At 39.8% G+C, this 23,792-nt stretch overlaps 1 protein-coding gene across 4 annotated transcripts in view; it reads right to left on the bottom strand.

Moving 5' to 3' along the window:
• LOC128684088 (streptococcal hemagglutinin) overlaps positions 1-23,792 on the bottom strand; it is a 184,911-nt gene that overhangs the window by 53,105 nt on the left and 108,014 nt on the right. For all 4 annotated transcript variants that reach the window (XM_053770225.2, XM_070090845.1, XM_070090852.1 and 1 more), the window contains one exon: positions 14,556-14,818. In XM_053770225.2, coding sequence (XP_053626200.2) covers positions 14,556-14,818 — 263 coding nt within the window. The remainder of the gene's footprint in view (positions 1-14,555; positions 14,819-23,792) is intronic.

Genomic DNA, 23,792 nt, shown 5'->3' with positions numbered 1-23,792 from the left:
TGAAAGATACCAAGATGTTATTGGGTATCTCAGGTGACGTAGTGAGAAACATGATGGCACCTTATCTTGGTAAGGGCCATACATTATATACCGATAACTGGTACACAAGCCCATTACTCAGTGATTTCATGCGAGTGAACAAGACAGATGTGTGTGGCACAGTGAGTTCTAATCGTAAACATATGCCCAGGCTCAACGCAGGTGTTCGTGGTGATGACGTGCAGGTGTTTACTGCCAATGACATCATGGCATTACGGTGGCATGACAAACAAGATGTCACATTGTTGACAACCATTCACCATAATGAAATGCAAGACAATGGCAAAGTTGATCGAGTGACTAATGAACGTATTCGAAAACCAGTGTCAGTGATTGATTATACACAAAACATGCGCTTGGTTGACAAGTGTGACATGCAGATTGGTTTTGTTGACTGTGTTCGTAAGAGTTACAAGTGGTACATGAAACTTTTCTTCCATCTCATGGACATTTCAATGCTCAATGCATATAATATGTACCAAATAAAGACTGGTAACAGACCACCGTATGGTGAATTTTGTTTGTCTGTTGTCAGACAACTCATAATGAAGTACCAGGTAACAACACCTGCAATACAACATGGTCCTCGAATTCATCACAATATACCCAAGCGTTTGAGGAGAGAAGGTGATCATTTCATAATACAGCTTCCTTCAACTCAAAAGAAATTTGCTCAGAAGAGATGAATTGTCTGTGCACAAACAAAACGACGGCAACAAAGACGCAAAGACACTCGGCTTATGTGTGAGGAATGTAAGGTGCCTCTGTGCATGGTGCCTTGTTTCAAGGAGTTCCACAAGCTCCAGCAGTTCTAAAACCATGTCCAGTGATTGTAAATATGTAAATATATGATAGAACATTAGTATTATACAATATTTGTGCATGTTTATTGTAATAAACAACAGTGATAAACAATAATAATATGATAATAACTTTAGTGCGGTTATTGTGTTCAATACAGTGAGTATATATATATCAATTATATACAGTACAGTGGACCCCGCATAACGATTTTAATCCGTGCAAGAGGGCTCATTGTTATGCGAAATAATCGGTATGCGAATGAATTTTCCCCATAAGAAATAATGGAAATCAAATTAATCCGTGCAAGACACCCAAAAGTATGAAAAAAAAAATTTTACCACATGAAATATACATTTTCCCACACACAAAGAGAAGGATACATGCACAATAGTAAAGTAGTACATGCACAGTATATATTGTGCATGTACTAGTCTACTAAATGAAGAATAAATGACACTTACCTTTATTGAAGATGCAGCAATGACTGATGAGACACTGTGTCCTGGGAGTGCCTTTTCCTCCTGAGTACTGTAGGTCCTGTTTGGCATTTTCTTCCAGAACAGGCCTTATCACACTGTGTATGCCACTACGATTCTTAAATCTCTCAAACCAACCTTTGCTGGCTTTAAATTCACCAATATGAGCACTAGTTCCAGGCATTTTTCCCTGTTCACCTGGGTGTTAGTCGACTTGTGTGGGTTGCATCCTGGGAGACAAGATTAAGGACCCCAATGGAAATAAGTTAGACAGTCTTCGATGACACTGACTTTTTTGGGTTATCCTGGGTGGCAAATCCTCTGGGGTTAATTGTTTCTTGGTATTCTCAATAAGCCACACCAACAACGGTGCTACAGCAGCAGCAGCAGCAGCTGACGGTGGTACAGCAGCAACAGACGATGCTACAGCAGCAGCAGACAATGCTACAGCAGCAACATACGATGTTACAGCAGCAGCAGACGATGCTACAGCAGCAGCAGCAGCTGACGGTGGTACAGCAGTAACAGACGATGCTACAGCAGCAGCAGACGATGCTACAGCAGCAACATACGATGTTACAGCAGCAGCAGACGATGCTACAGCAGCAGCAGCAGCTGACGGTGGTACAGCAGCAACAGACGATGCTACAGCAGCAACAGATGATGTTACAGCAGCAGCAGACGATGCTACAGCAGCAGCAGCAGCTGACGGTGGTACAGCAGCAACAGACGACGCTACAGCAGCAACAGACGATGTTACAGCAGCAGCAGACGATGCTACAGCAGCAGCAGCAGCAGCAGCTGACAGTGCAGCAGCAGCAGCAGCTGACAGTGCAGCAGCAGCAGCAGCTGACAGTGCAGCAGCAGCAGCAGCTGTACCACCAATAGTAGCGATGGTTGATTGGGGTTTATTATACAACCTGGCCAGCTCGGAGACACGCACTCCACTTTCATACTTATCAATGATCTTTTTCTTCATCTCTATTGTAATTCTCACCCTTATTGCTGTAGGGTTGGCACTAGAAGCTTTCTTGGGGCCCATGGTCACTTATTTTCCAGAAAAAGCACCGAAAACACTGTAATAATACGAAATATTCCGATTGTATGCTTGGATGTTACCGCGGAGGCTGGCTGGTAAACAATGCCACCGGCGGAACATGTGAGCGTGGCTCAGGCCGCACATTGGACGCGTCTCGGATGAAAATCAGTGAGCGGGTTTTTAAGCGGTATGTGAGGCAAAATTTTTGCGATTAAAGCAAGCGGTATGCGGATTAATCACTATGTGATGCCATCGTTATGCGGGGGTCCACTGTATTGGTCTCTCAGGCCCCAAATGTTAGTAAGAATAGAAAAATATTGGAAAAGAAAAGAAAAAACAACTAAAACAACAAAATAATATAATACGCGTATGTGGAATTTGTCGATGTTGCCGCCACCACATCATTTTCTATAAACTTCTTGGCACTGTATCTCGGTAAGTAATGATCAGATTCTAATTTTTTTTGTTTTATTACCTTCACAAAAATATGCTCTTTAATTCTGTAAGAAATTTTTTTTTTTTTTTTTTTTCAAAATTTCTTGGACACTGGTGCGTGACTTCAGATTTTGGCCTTGGACCCTGAAAGGGCTAGGCCCCTCTTATATTACTATTGCTTTCTATTTTGATTTCTTATTCATACAAAAAATACAAAATTTACTGTTATGCAGACTACTGCATTATTGTAAAAATGGTATAAATAATCAGTGCACTAGTGAAAGAATATTAGACTCCCCAGTTGATGTGTACTGGACGTGTGGTGTGATTTGCTTACTCTTGAACATTGGTAAAAATTGAACATTTCCGCTAATTTGAGCTCAATTTCAAGGTCGTTTTCATCGTGAAACTAATCAAAATCATCTCTACTTCTGCAATATGTTTTCCATTTTATCACGTGGGACCATGAAAACGAGAATACAACAATAAATACTATGCGAAAATACACCTCAAAGTCGGCATTTTAATCCAAAAAACTTCAGTCTTTTTTTTCTCATTTTGCACTGCGTGTTGCAAGATTTTTTTTACATGGTGCACACTGACCACACAGACCCATTCTTTCACATGTGGGCCTACCAGCTTTCTCCTGCTTGATTTGAAGCCGCTAGAATTATTATTATTATTATTATCACACTGGCCGATTCCCACCAAGGCAGGGTGGCCCGAAAAAGAAAAACTTTCACCATCATTCACTCCATCACTGTCTTGCCAGAAGGGTGCTTTACACTACAGTTTTTAAACTGCAACATTAACACCCCTCCTTCAAAGTGCAGGCACTGTACTTCCCATCTCCAGGACTCAAGTCCGGCCTGCCGGTTTCCCTGAACCCCTTCATAAATGTTACTTTGCTCACACTCCAACAGCACGTCAAGTATTAAAAACCATTTGTCTCCATTCACTCCTATCAAACACGCTCACGCATGCCTGCTGGAAGTCCAAGCCCCTCGCACACAAAACCTCCTTTACCCCCTCCCTCCAACCTTTCCTAGGCCGACCCCTACCCCGCCTTCCTTCCACTACAGACTGATACACTCTTGAAGTTATTCTGTTTCGCTCCATTCTCTCCACATGTCCGAACGACCTCAACAACCCTTCCTCAGCCCTCTGGACAACAGTTTTGGTAATCCAGCACCTCCTCCTAACTTCCAAACTACGAATTCTCTGCATTATATTCACACCACACATTGCTCTCAGACATGACATCTCCACTGCCTCCAGCCTTCTCCTCGCTGAAACATTCATCACCCATGCTTCACACCCATATAAGAGCGTTGGTAAAACTATACTCTCATACATTCCCCTCTTTGCCTCCAAGGACAAAGTTCTTTGTCTCCACAGACTCCTAAGTGCACCACTCACCCTTTTCCCCTCATCAATTCTATGATTCACCTCATCTTTCATAGACCCATCCGCTGACACGTCCACTCCCAAATATTTGAATACATTCACCTCCTCCATACTCTCTCCCTCCAATCTGATATCCAATCTTTCATCACCTAATCTTTTTGTTATCCTCATAACCTTACTCTTTCCTGTATTCACTTTCAATTTTCTTCTTTTGCACACCCTACCAAATTCATCCACCAATCTCTGCAACTTCTCTTCAGAATCTCCCAAGAGCACAGAGTCATCAGCAAAGAGCAACTGTGACAACTCCCACTTTATGTGTGATTCTTTATCTTTTAACTCCACGCCTCTTGCCAAGACCCTCGCATTTACTTCTCTTACAACCCCATCTACAAATATATTAAACAACCACGGTGACATCACACATCCTTGTCTAAGGCCTACTTTTACTGGGAAATAATTTCCCTCTATCCTACATACTCTAACTTGAGCCTCACTATCCTCATAAAAACTCTTCACTGCTTTTAGTAACCTACCTCCTACACCATACACTTGCAACATCTGCCACATTGCCCCTCTATCCACCCTGTCATACGCCTTTTCCAAATCCATAAATGCCACGAAGACCTCTTTAGCCTTATCTAAATACTGTTCACTTATATGTTTCACTGTAAACACCTGGTCCACACACCCCCTACCTTTCCTAAAGCCTCCTTGTTCATCTGCTATCCTATTCTCCGTCTTACTCTTAATTCTTTCAATAATAACTCTACCATACACTTTGCCAGGTATACTCAACAGACTTATCCCCCTATAATTTTTGCACTCCCTTTTATCCCCTTTGCCTTTATACAAAGGAACTATGCATGCTCTCTGCCAATCCCTAGGTACCTTACCCTCTTCCATACATTTATTAAATAATTGCACCAACCACTCCAAAACTATATCCCCACCTGCTTTTAACATTTCTATCTTTATCCCATCAATCCCGGCTGCCTTACCCCCTTTCATTTTACCTACTGCCTCACGAACTTCCCCCACACTCACAACTGGCTCTTCCTCACTCCTACAAGATGTTGTTCCTCCTTGCCCTATACACGAAATCACAGCTTCCCTATCTTCATCAACATTTAACAATTCCTCAAAATATTCCCTCCATCTTCCCAATACCTCTAACTCTCCATTTAATAACTCTCCTCTCCTATTTTTAACTGACAAATCCATTTGTTCTCTAGGCTTTCTTAACTTGTTAATCTCACTCCAAAACTTTTTCTTATTTTCAACACAATTTGTTGATAACATCTCACCCACTCTCTCATTTCTCTCTTTTTACATTGCTTCACCACTCTCTTAACTTCTCTCTTTTTCTCCATATACTCTTCCCTCCTTGCATCACTTCTACTTTGTAAAAACTTCTCATATGCTAACTTTTTCTCCCTTAGTACTCTCTTCACATCATCATTCCACCAATCGCTCCTCTTCCCTCCCGCACCCACTTTCCTGTAACCACAAACTTCTGCTGAACACTCTAACACTACATTTTTAAACCTACCCCATACCTCTTCGACCCCATTGCCTATGCTCTCATTAGCCCATCTATCCTCCAATAGCTGTTTATATCTTACCCTAACTGCCTCCTCTTTTAGTTTATAAACCTTCACCTCTCTCTTCCCTGATGCTTCTATTCTCCTTGTATCCCATCTACCTTTTACTCTCAGTGTAGCTACAACTAGAAAGTGATCTGATATATCTGTGGGCCCTCTATAAACATGTACATCCTGAAGTCTACTCAACAGTCTTTTATCTACCAATACATAATCCAACAAACTACTGTCATTTCGCCCTACATCATATCTTGTATACTTATTTATCCTCTTTTTCTTAAAATATGTATTACCTATAACTAAACCCCTTTCTATACAAAGTTCAATCAAAGGGCTCCCATTATCATTTACACCTGGCACCCCAAACTTACCTACCACACCCTCTCTAAAAGTTTCTCCTACTTTAGCATTCAGGTCCCCTACCACAATTACTCTCTCACTTGGTTCAAAGGCTCCTATACATTCACTTAACATCTCCCAAAATCTCTCTCTCTCCTCTACATTCCTCTCTTCTCCAGGTGCATACACGCTTATTATGACCCACTTCTCGCATCCAACCTTTACTTTAATCCACATAATTCTTGAATTGGGCAGATATGTTGTGCGACACAAGTCCAGTGACTCTCAACCTGGTCCTAGTGGCATTAAAAGAAGAAGGGAAGTAACCCCAGAAAAGGACTTGCTACCTCAAGTCCTAATGGAGGGGGATTCCCCTTCTAAATGCTAACACCATCCACACTCTCCCCTCCTCCCATCCCATCAATCATCACCAGATCTTCATTAAAGGTAAGTGTCAATTATTCTTTTGTTACATATTATTCTATTGTTATTGTTGTTATTGTAATTATTCTATTGCATTAAACTTTATATTTCATGTGGTAAAAGTTTTTTTTTCATACTTTTGGGTGTCTTGCACGGATTAACCCTTTCAGGGTCCGTCCCGTAGATCTACGGCTTTACGTTCAGGGTCCAAACCGTAGATCTACGCCATGAGCTCAGCTCACTCTGATAAACTGTGAGTGGTACATTTGGGCCTAGATATGAGAGAATACATCTATGTGGTATGTGTGCACCACATAAAACAGATCCTGCAGCACACTGTGTATAATGAGAGAAAAAAAATGAAATCATGATTTTTCGATTAAAACAGCAACTTTGCAGTGTTTTTTCGTATGTTTTTTATAGTTGTATTTGCGATTTCTTGGTCTCATTTGATAGAATGGAAGACATATTACAGAAATAGAGATGATTTTGATTGGTTTTAGCACTGGAAATGGCTTGAAACTGAGCTCAAAGTAGCAGAAATGTTAAATTTTTGCCGATATTCAAGAGTAAACAAACGACCTCACACGTCTAATACACATCAGCTGGTGGGTCTAATATACATTCACAAATATGGTGATGATATTTATACAATTATTACAGTATTGCATAACAGTAAATCTTCTATTTTTTGGTGTGAATAAAAATTCATTATGTGAATAAAAAATCAAAATGGAATTTATTTGTAAAGCCTCAAAACATAACTAATGAACAGAGGAAATGTTAGTTTAGTGCCAAGAATGCCTACATTGTTCATTCTGGACCCTATTTTGAATTGGAATATTTTGAACTTAGTGTTAAATTGGCCAAATTAACAATTTCCGATCAATTTATTTTGTAGTTGAAACAGTTGACTTGGCGATTTCTTGTGCTCAATCGATAGAATAGAAGTAATACTAGTGAAATAGCTAAGAATTTGGTTGACTGGAATAATGTAATTGGCCTAAAATGGGAGCCAAAGTCGGCAAAATCGCCGATTCGTAAATATCGCTGACACATCAAAATTCGCGTGAGCATAATTTCGTCAATTTTCCACCAAATTTCGTACTTTTTGTTTTATTACCTTCACAAGAAGATTCTCTACGATTTCATAAGAAAAAATAACAAATTTTTTTTTTGAAAATTCTTGGACACTGGTGCGTGACTCCAGATTTGGGCCTTGGACCCTGAAAGGGTTAATTTGATTTCCATTATTTCTTATGGGGAAAATTGATTCGTTTTCCGATAATTTTGGTTTACGATGAGCTCTCAGGAACGGATTAATATCGCAAACCAGGGGTCCACTGTATTAGTGTAAACTTATTATCTAGTATTTGTATGCATTTATAAGGAAAAAAGAGGGTGTTCACCATTACGGTGATTTCCGCTTTACGGCGGTAGCCTGGAACCTAACCTGCCATATAAGTGGGGCCCTACTGTATTTCTATTGCATTTGTAGTCTTAAGCAGTAATATATCACAACAATGAACTACAATTGCATGTTCACTTTTATTTTTGCAAGATCTGTTGGTCTAAAAAAAGTTTTGGGGCTCCCAAGAACGTAACCCTATTTTTCCCATAAGTTCTTCAGTTCAATTAACACGACTTCACCTGAAAGGGCATTTTCAGGAACGTAACTACCATGCTAAATAACAGTCCACTGTAATAGTTGGGTGTACATGCCAAATCACTGAGTAAGGGGCTTGTGTACCAGTTATCAGTATATAATATATGCCCCTTACCAAGATATGGTTCCATCATTGTTCTAATCACATCACCAGAGATACCCAGTAACTTCCTGGTATATTGCAATGTATTGCTTCCTGTGTACACAATTATATCCAATACAATACCACTGTAGCAATCACAAAGCACAAACAATTTTATACCAAAGTGTTTCCATTTGCTTGGTATATACTGCTTGAATGACAGTCTTCCTTTGAACAGAATCAAAGACTCATCAATAACAAGCTTCCTGAAGGGATAAAAATGCAGTGAATTTCTGTTTCAGATACACAAACACATTCCTAATCTTATATAACCTGTCGTTTCTGTCAGGCCTGGTTTTGTCTGAGAAGTGTAGTATACATAGCAGCAGCACAAATCGATTCACTGGTATAATGTCACTGAAACTTGGGGTTGCAATCAGGCGGTCTGTCGACCAGTATGATTTGACACTGTGCTTATACACATGTGGCATAACCATTATTGTGGCAAACAAAAGATACATCTCAGCCAAAGTTGTCTCCTTCCACTGGTGTAGACATGATTTTTGGAAAAGTATTGCGTTTGCCATGGTGTAATCGAAGTATCTGTTGCTTTCCCTGACAATAATTTCCATCAGGGGTTCGTCAAAGAATAACTCGAAACATTCCAGTTCATTGGCATTGTTCCCAAGTGTACAAGATGGCCGTATTCCACTTTGACTTTCATCAAACTGATGGGGATTGGGAACAAAATTGGCAGCTTCCTGCCAATCCCAGGTGCAGTCTGCTGGTGAGTACTGGATACTGACAGGTGGTTGTGGTTATGGAGGTTGTGATTGTGGATGTTGGTGTGGTGGGTAGGTGGGGAATGGTGGCCTTTGTTGTAGTTCAGCTGAGTCAGTGGCGTGGGTGGCAGCATGGCCCACTGCTGGTGCCTCACGGCTGGCACCACCACTACCACCAACAGATGCATGCACATTTTCCATCCCAATTGCAACACTATCATCTTCATTTTCACTATCTGTTCCTGTTGTACAGCCATGGGATGTACTCCGAGATGTACTACTCCTTCCCCTTGGAACAGCACATGGCACACTATCAGAGCACATATACTGTTGTATATACTGACGTTTCACTGGAGAATATTCTACTTCGCTCTCACTACTGGAACTGTTTTCAAGAGCTTGGAGTTCATCTTCACTATCACTATCATCACCATTGCTCACATCCGAGTCCTGGATATGGGAAACTACGAGTTTCCTCTTTCGTTCTGGTACAACTGAACGTGAACAAGACGGCCCAGCACCAAAGGTGGAAGGTTGAGGGTCATCTGGATTTTCCTCACTATTACTGGTATTATGGTCATTAGTTTCGGTCACAACCTCATCAAAACCTCGAAACTCATCTTCACTGACACTTCCATCTGTATTAGAGCTGTCACTGGGGAACAAAAGTGTTCCAATTCGCCGAGGAGAGAGGAATTTCTTACCGCGAGGCATGGTGAGCAAGGTGTACTAAAATGGCATTCCCACAATGCACCACCGGTCCTCGAATTATTTCCTACCACACAAACTGACCACACAGACCCATTCTCTCACATCTAGGCCTACCAGCTGTTTCCCACTTAATTTGAAGCCGCTAGAAATTATGCGTACTAGTACAGCACCAACTCTGGCGCGTAAGCCGTACTAGTACGGCACCAACCCTGAAAGGGTTAATGACGATTGCCTAAAACATTTCTGAAACATTCCGAAAGATAGGATGAAACAAACCTCCTTGGACAGGTTTTTATTGAAATGTCCTGCAGATGAAAGTGAGGAAAGTGTGGCGAAAAAAGCAAAAATCAGTGAAAGTGAAAAATAATTTTAAAAAAATTGTAGCAATTAAGTTCAGCGATAAAGTGTAGCATTAGGAGTGTAGCAAGTAAGTTAAGCGATTAAGTGACAGAGTTTATGACGAATGAAAGTGACTGAAAAAGCACGAAACTAAACGAAATCCTCCAATCTCCTCTGCCTATCTTTACCACCCTCCACCTCCGCCAGCATCTTTCATTAGCCCAAGTCATCCGATCTCCAAGGTAAATACACTTTATAAAACCAGTTTATTTCTTTACATTCTCTTTTATTATGTTTTTATACAATATCTCTTATTTATAAATGCGTACATTTTTCTTATTTAACCCTTTCAGGGTCCAAGGCCCAAATCTGGAGTCACGCACCAGTGTCCAAGAATTTTCAAAAAAAAAATTTGTTATTTTTTCTTATGAAATCGTAGAGAATCTTTTTGTGAAGGTAATAAAACAAAAAGTACAAAATTTGGTGGAAAATTGACGAAATTATGCTCTCGCGAATTTTGATGTGTCAGCGACATTTACGAATCGGCGATTTTGCCGACTTTGACTCCCATTTTAGGCCAATTACATTATTCCAATCAACCAAATTCTTAGCTATTTCACTAGTATTACTTCTATTCTATCGATTGAGCACAAGAAATCGCCAAGTCAACTGTTTCAACTACAAAATAAAGTGATCGGAAATTGTTAATTTGGCCAATTTAACACAAAGTTCAAAATATTCCAATTTCAAAATAGGGTCCAGAATAAACAATGTAGGCATTCCTGGCACTAAACTAACGTTTCCTCTGTTCATTAGTTATGTTTTGAGGCTTTACAAATAAATTCCATTTTGATTTTTTATTCACATAATGAATTTTTATTCACACCAAAAAATAGAAGATTTACTGTTATGCAATACTGTAATAATTGTATAAATATCATCACCATATTTGTGAATGTATATTAAACCCACCAGCTGACGTGTATTAGACGTGTGAGGTCGTTTGTTTACTCTTGAATATCGGCAAAAATTTAACATTTCCGCTACTTTCAGCTCGGTTTCAAGCCATTTCCAGTGCTAAAACCAATCAAAATCATCTCTATTTCTGTAATATGTCTTCCATTCTATCAAATGAGACCAAGAAATCGCAAATACAACTATAAAAAACATACGAAAAAACACTGCAAAGTTGCTGTTTTAATCGAAAAATCATGATTTAAGTTTTTTTCTCTCATTATACACAGTGTGCTGCAGGATCTGTTTTATGTGGTGCACACATACCACATAGATGTATTCTCTCATATCTAGGCCCAAATGTACCACTCACAGTTTATCAGAGTGAGCTGAGCTCATGGCGTAGATCTACGGTTTGGACCCTGAACGTAAAGCCGTAGATCTACGGGACGGACCCTGAAAGGGTTAAAAACCCATAACAAAAAAATTGGGGTGATTTTTTGGGGGCTGAAGCGGATTAATGGCATTTCAATAAATTTCAATGAGGAAAAGTTATTTTACATACGAGCAAACTGAGTTACGAGCTCGGTCATGGAACGAATTAAACTTGTAAGTCAAGGTACCACTGTATTCACATGGAGGCAAAAGGGAATGTTCCAGAGTACAGTGGTACCAACTCTTTATATGGGTATGAGGCATGGGTTTTGCATGCTGCAGTGAGGAGGAGGTAGGAGGTTGGAGGTAGTGGAGATTTCATGTTGGAGAGCAATATGTGGTATGAGTATCATGCAGAGAATTTAGAGCATAGTAATTAAAAGGCGATATGGGGTGACCAAGGGAGCTGAGGAGGGGTTTTTGAGTTATTGGAAGCATAGAGAGGACGGAGAGGGATAGGCTGACAAAAAGGGTGTATAAATCTGGAGTGAATGGAAAGTAGGAGTAGGGATTGTTACAGAAATGGCTGGAGGAAGTGAGCTAAAAGAGGCTTTGAGTTTTAGGGGCTTGAGCATCCAGCAGGTTTGTGTGAGCAAATTAGATAGAACTGAAAAGAGAAAAGTGGTTTTTAATGAACATACTGTTGGAGTGCGAGCAGAGTGACTTATATGAAAGGATTCAGGGGAAACCAGTTAGCTGGATTTGAGCCATGGTGGAAGAAAAGGTAGTGCCTGCATTTTGAAGGAGGTGTGGGGCTGTGACAATCAGAGAGCAATCTGACTGTGATGTCAGCATACTTCCAGAGAGACAGAGATTGAATGCCTTAGTAGGAGACAAACAGTGTAATTTACTTGTTTAGAATGAGTGAGAACGTGTGAATAAGAGAAGTATACATTTATTGACTGAAAACTGAGTGCTGCAGTTGTTTCACCTGAGTTACCACAATATTATTTAATAATTCCCAAAACTTCTACTATCTCTACAATGCTTAAATCAACAACATCAAATCACCTAAAACCCCTAGTAACCCAGCAAAAGGCAGCAGTAAGAATGGTAACAAATTCCCACTCCCGCCAGCATACTCCACCAATTTTCAAGTCTGAATCTGCTTACCATTAACAACATCCATACTTATTCATGTGCCTACTACATACACAGAACAATACATGCAAATATAAACCCCCCACTCAAACTTTTCCTCACCAACCTAAACAGGACACATGACCACAACACAAGACACAGATCTCTTTTTGATATACCTTGTGTCCATATCACACTGTGTAAAAACTCGATGCACATAAAGGGCCCCAAAATATGGAATTTATTACCAGAAGATATTAAACTAACCCAGTCTGAAAATCAATTTAAGACTCTTCTCAAAAGCCACTTAATCACCCTGGACTAAATGCTAAATACTCAGTACACATTTACTCACCTATGTACTCCCACATCGTAACTGAAACAATCACATTGAACCTTTTATCCATTGTTGACAGGAATATAATTGAATCATTGTTTTTCGCAAAAGCATTTTAGAATATAAATACATATATCTCTGTATTATCTAGGTAGTAGGTTGGTAGACAGCAAACCCCCAGGGAGGTACTACCGTCCTGCCAAGTGAGTGTAAAACGAAAGCCTGTAATTGTTTTACATGATGGTAGGATTGCTGGTGTCCTTTTTTCTGTCTCATAAACATGCAAGATTTCAGGTACGTCTTGCTACTTCTACTTACACTTAGGTCACACTACACATACATGTACAAGCATATATATGTATATATACACATCCCTCTGGGTTTTCTTCTATTTCCTTTCTAGTTCTTGTTCTTGTTTATTTCCTCTTATCTCCATGGGGAAGTGGAACAGAATTCTTCCTCCGTAAGCCATGTGTGTTGTAAGAGGCGACTAAAATGCCAGGAGCAAGGAGCAAGTAACCCCTTCTCCCGTATAAATTACTAAATTTAAAAAGAGAAACTTTCGTTTTTCTTTTTGGGCCACCCTGCCTTGGTGGGATACAGCCGGTTTGTTGAAAAAAAAAAATCTTTGTATTATACAAATTTTGATTCATTTATAATTAATATTCTACTGTACAACTATGAAATAATTACTTTCCTACTGTACAGTACAACTATGATACACTACTCCTTAGTATTAAGTAGAATGTAAGCCAATAATGTTAAGTTGGCCCATAATGCAAAGGCATAATAGAGGCTCTCTTTGCATTGCAACCCACTATTGTATATACACAATCTCAATGTACTGTTTGCGAATACATTAAATAAATAAATAAATAAATAAATAAATTATATAGAAAGTCTGTTTCAAAAGAAAATGGAAAAAGAAATACAGTGTGCACTAGAGCTTAATCAAGCAACCAGGAATAGGTGGAAACAAGTCTGAAAAACAAATTTTCATCAAATTTTCCACACAACTGATTACTATTGCTCTAAAATATATGGATATGACTCTTAAAGTTCTGAAAACAATGTTTGCAACAAGAGAACAAAAATTAGTTATACAAAATAAGAGCTTTGAAAAAATTAATTACTAACAGCAGCAAATAATTTTAATAAATTTCAAGTTAGGAAAGAATATGATAGAAGCACCATAAAAGTTGACAATACGTAATATACAAGTGGAATATAACAAATAAAAATTTGGGACATCCCAAATTTAATTCTATTACTATCAGCTGTCAATAATAGACTTTTAACTACAGTAAGTCCTCGACTTACAAACAACTTGAGAATCTTCTGTATTGTGCATATCATTATTATGTTATTTTTGTGTATATTATTATTTTACACAATACAGAAGGTCCTCAATGTGTTCATAACTTGAAAACTTCCTGTATTATGAATATTATACACAATTCAGGAGATCCCCCATGTGATCGTAAGTTGAGGACTTCCTGTATAGACAACTGAATTAAAATGACAAAATTAAATATGGAACTTCTGAAAGTTGACTGTGAATGCTGTCAAAAAATTTATGTAATGCTTCCTGACAAGGACTTACTGATGTAAGTGTTGGTTCTGCTGGCAGTAAGAGAGAAGTTTTTGGATGGTTACTTGCTAGCTGTGACTGAGGCTGCATTCTCAGTGCCAGAATGTTTGCAGTTTGTGGCTGATCACCATGCTTGGAAAGTCTGGATACCACACTGGATGGAGACTGGGCGGCATGAGCAAAACGTGCCATTGCTGCTCCTGATGTCGGAACTGGGATAGTATTTACCAGGAGATGAGACTGGTGACCTGCCTTGCTCACGGGGACGCTAGTTGCTGAAACGAGAGTGAATGTGTCTCTTTGCTGTACTTCTGTTATTCTACTTGCAGGGCCCCCCTACATGAAATGATCAGCATACAATAGGAAACTACAATCAGAATTTAAAGAAACTCTTGCCTTATACTGTACAGGAATCACATATGTCTCTGTTAATTCTACTACAACTGCAGCTGTTACTGCTACAGTAAATTCTGCTATGGCTGCAGCTATGGAGGAAGTGAATGTGTTCAGATCTTCTGGAGTGCACCTGTCGGTGAATGGGTATATGAGAGACAAGATGAGCCATAGAACTGATGAAGGGAAAAAGGAGGGTGGTGGGAATGAGTCATCTGTGGAGACAAAGAACGTTTTCCATGAAGGCAAACAGAGGAATGTATGAGAGAATAGTGGTACCAATTCTTCTATATGGGTGTGAAGCACAGGTTGGGAATGTTGCTGCAAGGAGGAGGAGGTTGGAGGCAGTGGAGATGTTGTGTATGAGGGCAATGCTTGGTGCAAATATTATACAAAAAAAATTATAGTTTGGAGATTAGAAGGAAGTGTGGAGTTACTCCTAGGGCTGAGGAGGGGTTGTTGAGGCAATTTGGTTATGTAGAAAGAATGAAGCAAAGCAGGATAACATGGAGAGTGTATAAATCTGTAGTGGAAGGAAGGCGGGGTAGGGGTCGTCCTAGGAAAGGTTGGAAGGAGGGGGTAAAGGTTTTGTATCCAAGGAGCTCAGACTTCAGGCATAATCACAGACAACACCACGGACCACTACCCTACCTTTCTAATAACCAAGACACTACTAAAGTTACCTTCAGACTACATAATGAGACAGCAGTTAATAACAGTATAACACCTATGATTAACATCGATTGGAATAATGAGACAGAAACGTATACAGATACTGATGAATGTATTAATTTTCTAAAAAAAAAAAAAAAAAAAAAAAAAAAATTACCTCTATAACAAGCATTACCCTTAAAAAACCAAACAGATCACAGCTAAGAGACTAAACAGTCCCTGGCTAACACCCAGCATCCTTAAAACCATTAACACAAAGCACCTATATGAAAAACAGTACAGAATGGGCCAAATAACCAGAGACTGTTCTAAACGTTACTCATCAATCCTTAACAGCCAGATAAGGCCAAAAAAAAAAAAACTATTATGAGAACAGATTACATAACATAAAAGGTGATATGAAAAAGACCTGGAAAACCCTATCTAGAATTCTAGGAACTAAAAAGATATCCAAAAACAAAACACTCAAATTAACAAAATCAGATGAGCTACTCCCACCAACTGAAACAGCAAACAGACTCAACGTTTTCTTCTCCACCATAGGAAAGAATCTAGCGAGCAAAATTCTTAGCTCCAACGAACCCAGCAGAAGTCTCGCTCATCATCAACACTCTTAAAAACAAGGCAGGAGATATAAATAACTTACCACCTTTTATGTACATAAAAGCTTCTCAAGTACTGTCACCAATTATTGCAACGCTCTTTAACAAATCCATCGAATCCTCCACTTTCCCGTCAATTCTCAAAATAGTGAGGGTCAGCCCGATCCACAAAGGGGGAGATCAAACAGACTTGAATAACTATAGACCAATATCTAACCTACCTCTGCTCTCTAAAATCTTTAGTGCTGAATTGCAGAAAGTATCTACCTGGATGATGACTAACAAGCTTACACTCAATACTGACAAAACCTATTTCATTCAGTTTGGAAACAGAGCCACAAATGTTCCACTTAACATAACACTAAAGGATCACCCATCACAAGACACACAGAGGGAAAATTCCTAGGAATCCACCTTGACAGTAGCCTTAAATTCCAGACCCATATACAACAAATTTCCAAGAAAATCTCTAAGACAGTAGGCATACAGTGGAACCTCAAAAATCGAACTGCTCCCAACACGACCAATTATGTAAGTGTATTTTTGTAAGTGCTTTTATAAGTGTATTTTTGAGGGTCTGAAATGTACTAATCTAATTTACATTATTCCTGATGGGAATAAATTCATTCGGTAAAGGCACTCGAACAGCCTTCTGGACCGAAGAAAGTTCGATATTTGAGGTTCCACTGTACTATCAAAGATATGGTACTATGTTCCAAAATCAACTCTCCTTGCACTGTATCACTCACTCATCTACCCTTATCTCACCCATGGAATTTGTGCTTGGGGATCAACAACATTAACCCTTAAACTCTCCAAACGTAGATCTACGTTCACCTGCGTAGCGCTCTGAATATTTTGAAAAATAAAAAAAATATTTTTTTTTTAAATTAAAGAGGACAATTTTGTGTGTGGTATAAGACAAAAAAAAAAAAATTTAGGACCAGTACTTACCAAGATATAAGACCGGGAAGTTGGCGCTGAATGCTCACCTGACGGTAAAATCGAGTCCTGCCACTTGCAGAAGCGTTGCCGATATACCTTATTTTCTCATTTTTATTTTAACCCTTAAACTGTCCAAACGTAGATCTACATTTGCACCGTTAGTGCTCCAAACGTTGATCTACGCTTTATTTTTCCTGCCTCCAGATTTGGCATGATTGGCCTGGTCAGTATAGAATGGGTCTTAACACTTAGTGTTTGCAGTATTAAAAAAATCTGGAACCACTTAGTACTTTGTGGGAACATGGGAGCACCAGTTCAATTGAGCTCCAGCTAGAGCAAACAGCGTGGGAAACACCAGGGATTCACTGATGTCATGTCATATTAACACTCCCCTTTTAAGAGGAAAGTTATGGATGTGGCCACAACTGGTCATGGAAATATCAAAAACCACAATAACAACCCATGTGAAACATTTGTGCAACATCCTTTCATTTTTTATACCACTGGCTATCTCTGTCTCCATCTGTCTACATCTCTGTCTCTATATCACTGTCTGTCTATATCTCTGTCACATGTACACATAAGTACAGTTATTATACATAATGTAAATTACCTAGGATAACCCAAAAATTCCAGGCAAAGTGCCATATAGTGCTGTAGATAGAAGACATAACATCCATGACTGGTAATTCAGTGGCAAGTAATACGCATTTTCACTTCATCAGGAATCAGACGTGACTACTGCATCGTGTGTAATACCTGTTCATTTACGAGCCACTCTCCAAGACTGAGACAAGCAGACAGAAACACACACACACACACACACACACACACACACACACACACACACACACACACACAGGCAGACAGAAAGACTGAGACACACAGGCAGACAGAAAGACAGACACACACAGACAGAAAGACAGACACACACAGGCAGACAGAAAGACACACACACAGGCAGACAGAAAGATAAGCAGAGATAGACAGATAAACAGATATATATGTTTGTGTTTAACAGTGTAAACAAATAAAGCCAGGGTTCCCTGCAGCAGTGCACTATCATTGTGTCACTCCACTGCTTACCCTGTCAGTAGTTTAGCGACACTTATCATAAACACAATGCTTCAAGAAGTTTCATATATACTCCAGCATGTCTAAAACATTGCTGAGACCTATAAATACTTTGTATATATTTCTAGACAATAATAAATGGCCAAAACAGGTGAAACTGTACACCTGCTGGTGTAATTGTGACTATTTGAGTACTATTTCAGTACCTAATATTATTGTCAGAACAAAGACTGGCTATGAAATCACAAGAACTATTATAAATTGTAATTATCAGAACACAAAAATTATATAAATTAAAATAAAAACGAGAAAAAAAGGTTTATCAGCAACACTTCTGCAAGCAGCAGGACTCGATGTTGCTGTCAGGTGAGCATCCAGCACTAACTTCGTGGTCTTATATCTCGGTAAGTACTAGTCCTAATTTTTTTTTTTTTTGGTCTTATAATACACAGAAAATTGCCCTCTTTAATTAAAAAAAAAATAGATTTCTTTATTTTTCAAAATATTCAGAGTGCTGGCAGTGAAAATGTAGATCTATGTTTGGACAGAGTAAGGGTTAATTTATATACTTTTTATTTTCTGATAATTACACTTTATAATAGCTCTTGTGATTTCAGGGCCAATCTTTGTTCTGACACTAATATTAAGTACTGAAACAGTACTCGAATAGTCACAATCATTCCGACAGGTGAACATTTTCACCTGCCTTGGTCATTTACTATTGTCTAGAAATATATACAAATTATTTATAGGTCTCAGCAATGTTTTAGACACGCTGGAGTATGAAACTCCTTGAAGAATGGTATTATGACTATGTCAGATAACTAGTGACAGCCAGTGACATTTGATGAATGTGAGCTGCTGCAGGGAACCCTGGCTTTGTTTGTTTTCACTGTTGCACACAAATATGTCTCTGTGTCTGTCTGTCTGTCTATCTCTGTATCTGTGTGTCTAGCTCTGCTTATCTGTCTTTCTGTCTGTGTATGCCTGGAGTATATATGAATGTAAGCTGCTGCAGGGAACCTTAGCTTTATCTGTTTTCACTGTTGCAAACAAATATGTCTCTGTGTCTGTCTATCAGTATGTCTATCTCTGTATCTGTCTGTCTAGCTCTGCTTATCTGTCTATCTGCTTATCTGTCTGTCTAGCTCTGCTTATCTGTCTTTCTGTCTGCCTGTCTATATGTCTGTCTTTCCATCTGCTTGTCTCTGTCTCAGGGAGCGGTTAATAAATCTGCTGGTTTCTAGTTTATGAGCGGCTCCCTGATTGCTGACACTGTTATTGCTTGTGTCATGTTTATTTATGTCTTATATCTACAAACACTGTATAGCACTTTGCCTTTCAAATGTATTTATGTGTACATGTGAGAGACAGAGATAGACAGAGATATAGACAGATACAGACAGAGACAGCCAAAGCCAGCCAGCAAGCCAGCTGGCCCATGTAAGGCAGGTCCATGTCATCCCCCGGCTTAGACCAATGACCCACCTAGTCAGGTCACATTCACTGAAGGAAGGAGCACAGCATCTGACCTAGTAGCACAAGCTAGTCAGGTACAACTCACACCCACCCACACCCACTCATGTATTTATCTAGCCTACTTTTACTTTCCTCTTACAATGGGAGTGTTAATACAACATGACATCAGTGAATCGCTGGTGTCTGCCACACTATTTGCTCTAGCTGGCGCTCAATTTAACTGGTGCTCCCACAAGGTACTAAGTGGTCCCTGATATTTTCATACTGCACACAATGAGTGCGCAGACCCATTCTTTCATACCTAGGTGACTCAGGCCTATCGCGCCAAATTTGAAGGAATGAAAAAGAAAACGTTGATCAACGTTAAGAGTGCTGTGCACGTGTACGTAGATCTACGTGTGGACAGTTTAAGGGTTAAATCACCTAAGACCACTAATAACCCAGCAAAAGACTGCATTCAGAATGATAACAAATTCCCACTCCAGACAGCATACTCCACCAATATTCAAAAACCTAAAACTACTCACCATAAAGAACATCCATATGTATTCTTGTGCCTACTACATACATAGAACACTATTCAAACATGAACCCTTCACTCAAACTTCTCACCATTCTTAGCAGGATGCACGACCATAACACAAGACACAGATACATCCCTTGGGATGTACCCAGTGTCCAAATCACACTGTGTAAGAACTCTATGCACATAAAGGGCCCTAAATTTTGGAATTCATTACCAGTAAATACTAAAGTAACAAGGTCTGAACATCATTTTAAGACTCTTCTCAAAAAACATCTACTCACTCTAAACTAAATATTTAATACTCAATACTTAAATCTGCCAAAAGATCTCCCAGTTACCTAAATCTTTTAACACTTCAAAATTTAGATACTCAAAGTTCACACACAACTTAATACAGTGGACCCCCAGTTATCAGCCGGTTTGGTTATCGGCCAACTCGGTTATCGGCGGGTTTTTTGGCACCCGGTTATCGGCCGTTCGCTCGTTATCAGCCATTTTGAACGCATCCATCCGCTGGCTGGGGCAGCTAGCGCTTCAGTTCGGCTTTGTCTCTCGGTGGGCTAAGGAAGTTTCTGCTCATACATCCAAACATTTTGCTTATTTACCACTGTTTTTAGTGGTTTTTCTTGCAGTGCAACTCTGAAATAAGTAAAGATGGCTCCAAAAAAAGTTTCTAGTAGAGTTCCTGTGGTAAAGAAAGTGAGAAACACCATGGAATTTAAGTGTGAAGTGACAGAAAAGTTTGAGAGTGGTATGAAGGTGGAGGAACTTGCCAGGATGTACAGCAAGAATAAATCAACAATTACATCCATCCTGGCAAAGAAAGAACAAATCAAAGACGCTAATGTTGCAAAAAGAGTAGCTTTTCTAACTAAACAAAGACCACCAATAATGGAAAAGATGGAAAAGTTATTATTATTGTGGATTAAGGAAAAAGCCTAGGCAGTACGTTGGTAGACAGCAACCGCCCAGGGAGGTACTACCGTCCTGCCAAGTGAGTGTAAAACGAAAGCCTGTAATTGCTTTACATGATGGTAGGATTGCTGGTGTCCTTTTTTCTGTCTCATGAACATGCAAGATTTCAGGTACGTCTTGCTACTTCTACTTACACTTAGGTCACACTACAAATACATGTACAAGCATATATATACACACCCCTCTGGGTTTTCTTCTATTTTCTTTCTAGTTCTTATTCTTGTTTATTTCCTCTTATCACCATGGGGAAGTGGGACAGAGTTCTTCCTCCGTAAGCCATGCGTGTTGTAAGAGGTGACTAAAATGCCGGGAGCAAGGGGCTAGTAACCTCTTCTTCTCACCCTGCCTCGGTGGGAGACGGCCGACTTGTTGAAAAAAAAAAAAAAAAGGAGAAACTTTTGTTTTTCCTTTTGGGCCACCCCGCCTCGGTAGGATACGGCCGGTGTGTTGAAAGAAAGAAGATTAAGGAAAAAGAATTAGTGGGAGACAGTGCTGTGGAGTCAATCATTTGTGAGAAGGCAAAGCAGTTGCATGAGGATCTTGAAAAGAAAAATGCCTGGAACAAGTGCTGCAGTTTGTGAATTTAGGGCCAGCAAAGGATGGTTTGATAGATTTAAGAAGCATAGTGGCATACACAGTGTTGAAAGGCATGGCGAGGCTGCAAGTTCTGACAAATGTGCAGCTGAAAAGTATGTTCATGAATTCCAGGACAATGTAAAGGCTGAAGGATTCGAACCCCAACAAGTGTTCAATTGTTATGAAACAGGCCTGTTTTGGAAGAAAATGCCAAACAGGATCTACATTACCCAGGAGGAAAAGGCACTGCCAGGACACAAGCCTATGAAAGACAGGCTTACTCTTTTGTTATGTGGTAATGCTAGTGGGGATATCAAAGTGAAGCCTTTACTTGTGTGTCACTCAGAAAATCCCAGAGTGTTCAAGAAAAACAATGTCATGAAGAATAGATTGTGTGTGATGTGGAAAGCCAATCATAAGGCATGGGTCACAAGAAAAACTTTCAAAGAGTGGGTTAATGATGTGTTTGGCCCAAGTGTGAAAAAATACCTCCTGGAGAAGAAATTGCCACTCAAGTGCCTCCTGGTACTGGACACTGCTCCTGTACATCCTCCAGACTTGCAGCACCAAGTGTTTAGGGACTTCAGTTTCATCACAGTGAAGTTCTTGCCTCCTAACACCACTCCTCTCCTCCAGCCTATGGACCAGCAGGTCATTTCTAACTTCAAAAAACTCTACACAAAAGCAGTGTTTCAAAAGTGATTTGAAGTGACCTCAGACACTCAGTTGAGCCTAAGACAGTTCTGGAGTCATCACTTCACTATGCTCCATTGCATAAGCCTTATAGGTAAGGCTTGGGAGGGAGTGACTTCCAGGACTTTGAACTCTGCTTGGAGAAAACTGTGACCAGATTGTGTCCAAGAGAGAGATTTTGAAGAGTTTGAGGCTGACCCTGACCCTGCTGACCCTGTGGACTCTATTGTAGCACTGGGGAAGTCCCTGGGGTTGGAGGCGAGTGGTGAGGATGTGGAAGAGTTGTGGAGGACCACAGGGAAGAGCTAACCACTGAAGAACAGCAACAGACTGCAGCTGAGGAACTTGCTTCAGAGGAGGATGAAGAGGGAGTGAAGGAGGTGCCTTCTTCAGAGATTAAAGAGGTGTGTGCAATGTGGACCAAGGTGCAAGTTTTTGTAGAGAAACACCACCCTGACAAAGCTGAAACAAGCCATATCTGCAACATGTTTAGTGACAAAACCCTGTCCCACTTCAGGGAAATCTTAGAGATGCCAGAAACAGAGCACTCTGAACAGTTATTTTGTGAGACAGGGGTCCAGTGACTCTCAAGCTGGTCCTAGTGGCAATAAAAGACAAAGAAGGGAAGTAACCCCAGAGAAGGATCTGCTACCTAAAGTCTTTATGGAGGGTGATTCCCATTCCAAACACTAACTCCTCCCTCTTTCCTCTTCCCTATCTTCCAGAAGCCAGCATTAGCCTTCAATGTAATACTTACATAATTGTTAATTTTTTTTTTTTTTTGTGAATGTTTTTTGTTCGGAATGGATTAATTGTATTTCCATTAATTCTTATGGGAAATATTAATTCGGTTATTGGCTGGCCTTCAGGAATGGATTACGGCCGATAACCGGGGGTCCACTGTACTACATTGTAGTATAAATACCTGAAGAAAACTATGCTGCCTTACACCATATTGTAGCATTCTCATACTGTAAACTGCTTCTGCCAACCCTCAACATTTTTTTTTTTTTTTCAACAAGTCGGTCGTCTCCCACCGAGGCAGGGTGACCCAAAAAAAAGAAAGAAAATCCCCAAAAAGAAAATACTTTCATCATCATTCAACACTTTCACCACATGCACACACTATCACTGCTTTTGCAGAGGTGCTCAGAATACAACAGTTTAGAAGCATATACATATAAAGATACACAACATATCCCTCCAAACTGCCAATATCCCAAACCCCTCCTTTAAAGTGCAGGCATTGTACTTCCCATTTCCAGAACTCAAGTCCGACTATATGAAAATAACCGGTTTCCCTGAATCCCTTCA

Source organism: Cherax quadricarinatus, chromosome 3 (genome assembly GCF_038502225.1).
Source record: "Cherax quadricarinatus isolate ZL_2023a chromosome 3, ASM3850222v1, whole genome shotgun sequence".
In the NCBI taxonomy this organism is placed as follows: Eukaryota; Metazoa; Arthropoda; class Malacostraca; order Decapoda; family Parastacidae; genus Cherax; species Cherax quadricarinatus.
The sequence above is the reverse complement of the archived record's forward strand: the minus strand, read 5'-3'. Positions and strand labels throughout refer to the sequence as shown.